The 8,817-nt window shown below is 39.5% G+C and overlaps 1 protein-coding gene and 1 long non-coding RNA gene across 2 annotated transcripts; one reads left to right on the top strand and one right to left on the bottom strand.

Annotated features, from left to right (window-relative positions):
* The first annotated feature begins 3,228 nt into the window (after nt 1-3,228).
* On the top strand, nt 3,229-6,807 carry LOC123966546. Its single transcript, XR_006824023.1, has 2 exons — nt 3,229-3,523; nt 6,290-6,807. It is a non-coding gene; the product is annotated as an uncharacterized LOC123966546 (long non-coding RNA).
* A 575-nt stretch (nt 6,808-7,382) lies between these two features.
* LOC123966545 (zinc finger MYM-type protein 1-like) lies at nt 7,383-8,646 on the bottom strand (the record flags this gene model as incomplete). The annotated part of the gene is given in 2 exon segments (XM_046042686.1): nt 7,383-8,346; nt 8,548-8,646. A coding segment is annotated over 1 exon segment (868 nt), but the record flags the coding sequence as incomplete, so codon positions are not given.
* Between the last annotated feature and the right edge of the window lie 171 nt (nt 8,647-8,817).

The following is an 8,817-nucleotide window of genomic DNA, read 5'->3' on the forward strand; positions in this document are numbered from 1 at the left end:
TTAGTCCCATACACACCAGCACGTACCTCGAGATCCTCGGGCAGAGGTCTGCAGTCTGTTCCACAGTCTCAACTGAAAACTAAAGGGGACAGAGCGTTTGGAGTCAGGGCCCCGAGGCTCTGGAACAGCCTGCCTGAGGAAATCAGGTCTGCAGTGAACTCTTAAGTCCCTTCTTAAAACATACTTTTATAGGAGAGCCTTTCATGATTTTATTTGACTTTATTTTATATATTTTTTATATTGATTTTAAACATGTATTTTACTGTGTTTTATTGCTTTTATCATGTGTTTTATGGATTTTATTGTCTTTGCACGTGTTACAGCGCTTTGTTACTTGTTTTTTAAAAAGGGCTTGATAAATAAAGATTATTATTATTATTATTATTCCTAGATGTATTAAATGTTCTTATCAATAATTGTGTTCTACCCTGTCATTGTGATTTGGATGTGTCAAATTTCCATCTTATCTCAGACAAAACATAGGCCCCTGTGCCTGACAATGACTGAATGTGTTCTTTCTGATCAACATCTGAGCTCGGAACATCATATTACTACCATTTTCTGTCTTATTTTTAGCAGTTGTACTGAATATGGGTTTGAAAATTAATTTTAACACACACTTTAACCGCATTCTGTTTCTAGGAGGCCTTTAGTGATCTTTGTATTTAAGAAACCTAATACACACAATAGAATTTCTCTCGGGTAAAATGTACTTAGTAGCACAATACCAAACTGTACGGTATAGTGGAAACTGCTTATTGATGTTTCTTCATAATTCATGATTGCTGAGACATTCAACCCTACCGTTGCATTCAGTCTGATCTAGGACTTGCATCTGTCCCTTACTCTCATATATCCAAACGTGATAGTGGGTTTTTGGCGGGAGCCTGCGCAGTTACTCCCATAATATATTAGATCTAAACCTGTTAACTGTTTTGAGTGGCTCTTGACGTCATATTTAAAGGATGGCCTTTGTTCTAAAACTATCCCTACCCCTAACCTACTCTTTGTTCACCATTGCAGGATTTTTCCTGCATAGTGAGATTTTTGGCGGCTCCAAAGACATTTTAGTGAGTGCCAATGAAAAATCTCAAGCTAAGAATTGAAAAAAAAATTGCATTTTAAATCCTCTCAGAATGTGTTGTCATAGCAATTTTATCAAACAAATGTTGAGCAAGCAGAACATAAACTTAAATAGTACGTCTTTGCCTTTAGCAGTCACCTCTCCTCCGTCTGCAGCCGCTTTATTTTATACATGCAGCTGGCGCTGGATTTATTTTTTGATTTGATTTTCTCATGCTGTTTGCTTCTGCATAATTAAAAACACAAAGACAAGGAGGGACTTGCAGATATTTATGGTGTTTACAGAAGCCAATAGCTAAATGTGCGTTACACCCCCCCACCCTGTCATGTAGACTCTGTTCACTGAGTGAACATACGGCCGGACTGGGACCCAATACAGCCTCCGAGACCGGCAGAGGGCAGTTTAACGACAGGAAATAAAGGACAGAGGTGGTTTTCTCTCCGGGTTTGGTTCTTGGCATCATGGGGTTCACTCAGCTAGCACAGCTAGCTGCCCGGCTAACTGAACTAACTAATTACAGATATAGTTAGTAACGTTAGCTGCGGTTTATCAAAAAGTAAATGTATCTGTTCTTGAAGAAACTGTAAATCACCTCGGTACTGTTAGTCCCTGTTGGTGTCTCTGTTCGGTCCGGTTCATGCCATGTTCACTGAATGCATGTAGGGGAAACACTGGTAGTGATAAGCTATTAGACTATACCATGATCTTAAATTATCATAAATGCACTAACATTAACCCTAATCAGAGATTAGCCACAGGGGTGTAAGATCACAAAACACTTTTATTTGTGAAACAGTTGAATTTTAAATTATAAGCTGTTTGAATGTTACAAATACTGTATAAACTATAGATCAGGTAGATAATAGCCAGAAATAACAGGAAAATGCATAGATTTTCATCATATGGTAACTCATTACATTTAATGTATGTGTCCCGACAGCGGCGCCGCCAGAAACGTTGGGCCCCATGACAAAAAATCTAATTGGGCCCCCTCTGCGCAGCTGTTATCACCACATCTCTACTGTCCCATCAAAAGCTTTACATCACTCTAATTAAAGGTTTGCAACTGTCTTGTTTCTTGTAGTTCAATATTAGCACTAGCACAATATTTACTGCTGGTGATTTGTACATGCAAGTCTGCATACAGGATGCAGTTCACTATTTGATGAAAGATTAAAAGCCACCATAAAAATGTCCTTATGACAATCTTTTACAGTCTCAATGTATTTTTATAGTAAAATTAACGGCCATAATTCAATCTAAATGAACATATCAAACTGGATTATTTTAATATAGTCAGTAACTTGCATGCAGGCTGAGGTAAGCTGCTGTCCAGCATCCAGTACAGACAGGAAGGTGTTTTTATTTGATTTCATAATGGTCATTATGTGAGAAAATAATTTGTGTTTGAATTTCTGTCATTAATAAACATTTTATCTTCTTTTTTGTTGTGATAAAAAGAGACAGAGACACAGAGAAATTCCCACAGACTCCCTGGCATTAACACAATGTTGCTCCCCTTCTTCACTGGGACAGGGAGGCTACAGTTATGGGGAGACTGGGCTGCTGCTGACTCATCTGTTGTTAGTCTGCTGAAAGGGGCAGGGACAATGATTTAATATGAATATCTTGCTAAACGTTTCCCTGCACTGATTAAATGTTGAGGAAATGTAGGCTAACAGCAGTTTGCAGCTAGCTAGCTTATTTCACTGTGGACATTAAGCCAACAGGTTTAACACCACTCACAGACTAAAGACATCCTTTCCGTTCTCTCTTTCCTTTTTTGAAAACCAGATTTTGGTTTACTATGCAACATTGTGATCACTGTACTTCTGGCGCATCTACTGACTGCAACACTGTCACTGATGAGTGCACTAAGGCAGGACCAAACCATTTCATGCAGATACAGGGGGGTGGTCGGCCAATATGGATGTTTACTTTTTGGTCAATGGGGATATTTAACTTCTATTGCCAAGAATAATGGGTTCACTAATTGTATTATTATATTTAAAATACTCAATGATGATGGTTTATATAAATATAATTTGATATTAGTTTTTACCTATTTTTGGGGGCCCCTGTTGTTGTTGTTCACCCATATATGGCGCCCCTGTGTACCGATCATGCTTACACTCGTGCGTGGTCACCCCTGAAGACCCATTCTGAGCCAGGAAAAAGCCTGCATTGTATGATTTTCTTTTCTGTTTTAACCTCTATTAATGTTTCATTTGTTGTTGTTGTTCTGGCTGCAGAGAGGATGATGCTGGTCAACAGTGAACACCTGAATGACAACTTGTGAGCCGTCAAGCAGAAATGATGACAACACCTGCTCAAAGTTCCAGTTTCCTATACTTTGTGCCATGTCTGTATGAGACTCCCACCTGTCTTCAGTCATGTCTGGACCCAGTGGACTGTCTGGACGGCTGTTGTATAATTAAGGTGCACCGTACAAGCCAACAGCTTCATACATAGAAGAAACCAGCACTCAGGAATATTGTTTTGCAGATCACTTTTATTATTAGTATCAGGGCAACAAGTAGAAAATATTAATAATAATAATATTTCAGCACTAAGCTATCATCAGCATTTGTTTAAAGAGGTCATATTATGCATGTTTACATTGTTTCAAAAAACACCATATACATCATTGCTGCAGCTCCTCTTTTCGTTTTAGCTATAGAGTGATACATCTTGTCTCTAAATAATCTTTGTTGGGAGTTGTACATGCGCAGTTCCTAGTTAAGGACTACTAGCCACTCAGAAGCAGAGTAGGGCGGGTCATGTAATGCTGGTGTTCACGGCTTTGGTTCAACTGTAAATCCCCTTATCAGCTTAGAAACATGGACCAGAGCAACAGTTTAGATTTCACTCAGTAAAAAACTTGGTAGCCTATTACGTTGCAAGTCGCGGACATGGTGGATATTTTAGCACGGACTAAGTAAAGCAGTATGAACACAAAGTGCAAATGTTGGTTTCGGTTGTTTGATAGGTTATGTCATTAATAAGCCGGCATATAGCGCACCTGCTGTCGTGATAACGGATCACAGGTGGAAGAATACGGAAAAAAGAGGAGTTCTGTGTCTTTTGGGCAAGTTTTAAAACATACTGCTGATGGAGAAAGTGATAATTCATTGAATTTACTCAAAAAAAAAATCTATTTTGGGAAAGTATTGTTATTGGGGCATGAAATGACCTACAGTATAACAAGATATGAGATTGTATTCATATTGCACAGTCCTAATTCCTAATCATGTCTACTTTATCATTGTAAAGTTTTACATGTAATCTCTAGTAGGGCTGAACGATTTTGGAAAATAATGTCATTGCGGTTTTTCTTTTTAACAAGACTGTGATTTTAATATGTGATTAATTTTTAAGCTCTGTACCTCGGGTATTCAAAACGGACAAGCAGTAAATCAGTATATAGTTTGACCATTATTATGAGTTATCAAATTATAATATGAGAAAGATAATTCGAGAGTCTAGTCATGGCATAAAACAATATGATATATCATCAGGTCGGCCTACCTGCAGACCACAGGAAAAAACACAGTTCACCACAGTGTGCTGTACAGTAAGCGCTCAATACAAAACCCACAGTTCAACCAGCAATTAATGCGACCTTAACTCAGTTCAAATCTCCTAGGAGTCCATCTTTCTGTATCCCAGTAAGCAAACAAAAAATACTCAGTTTGAGGTTCAGTTCAAAGGTTGGCCAACGAAAATAAAACCAAGTGACGCCCCTCGTGTTTAATAGACAAGGTCAGTAGTTCACCAAATTTTCTGTAGTGTCAGCTTCTGTCAAGGTTAAGGCCATTGTACAAAAACAAGTCAAGGGTACAGCATAACGTGTGAAGTTGATGCTTCGTCTGCAGACTGATTTACTCTTGGGTGTCATGTGACCAGAGTGTAATTGCAGCCTTGGCGATTAGAAAATCTTGTTTTATCACATCGGGATAATATCACAAATGCAATTAATCGTTCAGCCCTAATCTCTATTTAGGTGCCGGTTAGCTCACCTGGTACAGCATGTGCACCATGTAGAAGGCTGAAGTCAGCAAAGGGCAGCAGCCTGCTTCAGTTTCAGCCAGCTTCCCTTTGCTGCAGTCATCCTCTTTCTCCCACATTTCCAGTGTCTCTCGTTAGCTGGTCTGTGAAATAAAGACTTTTTTTGACACTGGAAAAACATTAAATACATTTTTTGACTTTTGTTGCTGTTTCATCACCATTTATAGCTCTACAATGTGTTTTTGATCAAATAGTTTACTAGAGCACAACAGTGTTTACAAGAATGCAAAGTTCTTCATAGATAACCTCTTAATTTTGCACCAAATGAATGCATTTAACTTTTTATTTAAATTTTCTTCCATTCAAACAATCAAACCAGTAACCTGCCAACCAAAAACAAAAAGATATGCAAATGATGACATATGAAATACATGTCAATAAACAGCTGTAGTTTGGTTGTTTTCTTTTCTGCAACTGAAAACAATGAATTGTTCAGCCCTAGTTCTCATATCGCATAACATGACTGCACAGCCTCTCTTCAGGTCAGACTCTGCAACACTTGTGTTTGTAAAGAGAAAATGATAGGATAAAATCGCTAACACTGCCTGTCAGCTCGCACTGGTCCGTTTTAGTGGTTTTCCATCAAGGCTTGAATACGTATGCACTCCACACGGGTGCAGCTAGCTTAACTGCCTTCTCACAAACGAGTGACAGAAAGAGACCGTTAAAACAGACCGTTGATGTTACCGTAGTTACCTCAAAAGAAAAGTGATTGTCTCAAGACAGATGCCAGTGTGTGTGAGCATGCAAGCTTACAGCAGCGCGGAGCAGCGTCCACAAAAGACAACGTTAGAGGTCTGTAATGTTATTATGAGATGTGTGAAAATATTTTCGATTAATTTTGAAACTCCGGCAGAACAAATTACTGTGGTGTATTACGTTGCAAGTCGACAGAGGTGAAACAAATGCTGCTGATAGCTTAGTGCAAAAATGTTTCTGTTTCGCCATGAGACTAATTTCTTATACAAGTGACCTAGTGACCTGGCAAAACTATATTCCAGAGGGTTGGTTTCTTCCATTTAGAATTCATTGGGGCTCTGTTTAACAAGAGACGGCTGTGAGTTTCTTTATAGGCAATGCATAATGCTCAAGTACTGCATCAATCTAACTTTATTTGTTTCTGCTTTCTTGCTGCAGAGAGGATCATGCAAGTTAACAGATACCACCTGATGGACAACATGTGATTCCAACTTGTGACAATACACTTTGAAGTTCCAGTTTCCTGAACATCATGTCCGTGTGAAACCCAATCCCATGTAGACGCCCTCTTCGGTCAAGCTTGGACTCATTACCCTTGATCAACTGGGGTCAAGTGGCACATTTTTATCCTTCATATACTATATGGACACATGTTGTTTTCCAGGGCCGGCCCTGGCCAATTTGCTGCCCTAGGCAAGATTTCACCTGATGCCCCTGGATTTTTGTTCATAAACTTACACAGAACCAAACACAGGTTTGTCTTGTTTTTCTTTAATTTGAAAATATTTTGGAAACACAAACACACAACGTATTATAGATACAATATAAATATGTATATTTTATATTATGTTATGTTAAACCTTGCTTTCCTTTGCTTTCCTTGCCTTTCTTACAGCATATGTAACATTCCAAAAAGACCATTGCACAAAAAATAAATAACTATACACAAACTTGAATGCACTATGCAAAATGTTTAGCAAATGTTCTACAGCCTTACTCGCCTTGCCTTTCTAGCCGCAAAGTCATCTATGATATCATCATAAGACAGCTGTTGTGAGACCACATGATTTATGCTAATGACTGAAAGTCCACTGAGACGTTCTTGAGCCATTGTAGATCTCAGGTAGTTTTTAATCAGTTTGAGCTTAGAGAAGCTCCTTTCAGCACCAGCGACTGTCACAGGTAGAGTGGCAGAGATTCTCAGAGCGACCCACATATTGGGGAAAATCAGCTTCTTCTCGTGCAGGAAAGTCAGGAGCTCAATGTTTGTCATAATTTTTGATGGCAGATGTGGAAAGTTTTGCATTTCTAATACAAGTTCTCTGCCATCAATGTCTGGCTGTCCATCATGGCTTAAAGCTGTGCTCAGGGTTTGACAGTGCTCTAACAACTCTTCTTTGGACATGTTGGGAAAGTTGAGAAGAACTCCAAATTTGTCATTCACCTCCCCCAGGGTCTGAAATCTCTCATCTAGTGAAGACAGGGCTGTATCCACGACTACATAAAAAAAAATTGTTTCCAATTTTTTAAGTGGTCTCTGACCATGATTTCAGGGTGGTTTTGACGTGTTTCAGGAGGATATCCCATCTATGGGTGGAGGCTGAGAAGAGTTTGAACAATTTTGCTACATAGCCAAAGTAGCCAATGGCATCTGGTGAGCTCTTAGCAGCATCAGCTACCACCAAATTTAAGGAGTGGGCACCACATGGGACAAAAAAGGCCCTTGAGTTCAGTTGAAGCAGCCTAGCCTGAACACCTTTATTCTTTCCCTTCATGTTGGCACCATTATCGTAGGATTGTCCTCTGCAGTCCTCAAAGGGGATGTTCAGCTCCTCTAGTCTTTTGAGGATGAGAGCAGACAAACTTTCCCCGGTTGACTCCTCTGCCACAAGAAAGCCCATGAAATGTTCTTTAATTTGTGGCAATTCTTCTTCCAGTGAAACAATCCTGACAATCACAGAGAGCTGTTCTTTATGACTCAGATCAGGGGTGCAATCTAAAATGATGGAGAAATACTTTGAGGTCTTGATCTCTTCCAATATTTTTTCCAGTATTTTTGTGCTTATTGAGTCTATGAGTTCATTTTGGATTCTTTTGCCCAGGTAATGTGTGTGACTTCCAGCTCCGCTTTCCACCCTACCAACATGCTGCTTCATTATTGGGTCAAATTTGGCCATTAGCTCCACCTCTTTAAGAAAATTGCCATTGTCTGGTTTGTTTAATGTGTCTGTGGATCCCCTTAAAGCAATGTTTCTTTCAGCTAAGGACTGAATTATTGCCACCAGTCTGGTAAGCACCTCTCGCCACCTGTTTCTCTCTGCCTCAGCGAGTGCCATCTCTTGCTTATCTATGGTCAACCCTTTTGCAAGACGAACCTCTAATTCCTTCCATGTTGCCATGTTTGTATTGTGCTCATGGCTATCCTCATGGACCTTGAGCAAGTGGCTTGCATTTTTCCAGTCCTTTAGTCCTTCTTTAATCAATTTGAAATCTTTCTGAGAAAAGATTTTGCAGCAGAAGCAGTACAAACTGTCATTCTTTTTTGAGTACATTAGCCAGCTTCTTTTGATTTTTTCTCCATTGACTAAGACTCTATTAAAATAGTCATGCTGACATCTTCTCCCGTCTTTTTGTTTCGGAAATGTGAAATTGTTTTTTATATGATATGGTCCTCTGAGAACAAACTCTGCTCTTACCTTCTCAATTAAAACAGATGGCCAGTCAGCAGGGTCTAATGGCGCAGCCTTTTTGTAAACTGATGCTGAATCGCTGGGCGGTGCTGAAGTGGAGGGAAGAGATGTCTATGAAGATTCTCAGTCATCCAGGTCATAGTTATCCAACGAAGGTTAAAATCAAGGGCAACTGGACCTGGTTGAAGATACTGGAAGACGTTTCGTCCCTCATCCAAAGGACTTCTTCAGTTCTGACTGACTGGCAGGGAAACTCAGCTATTTAACCTCAGTGGG

This window comes from Micropterus dolomieu, unplaced genomic scaffold, assembly GCF_021292245.1.
Source record: "Micropterus dolomieu isolate WLL.071019.BEF.003 ecotype Adirondacks unplaced genomic scaffold, ASM2129224v1 contig_13663, whole genome shotgun sequence".
In the NCBI taxonomy this organism is placed as follows: domain Eukaryota; kingdom Metazoa; phylum Chordata; class Actinopteri; order Centrarchiformes; family Centrarchidae; genus Micropterus; species Micropterus dolomieu.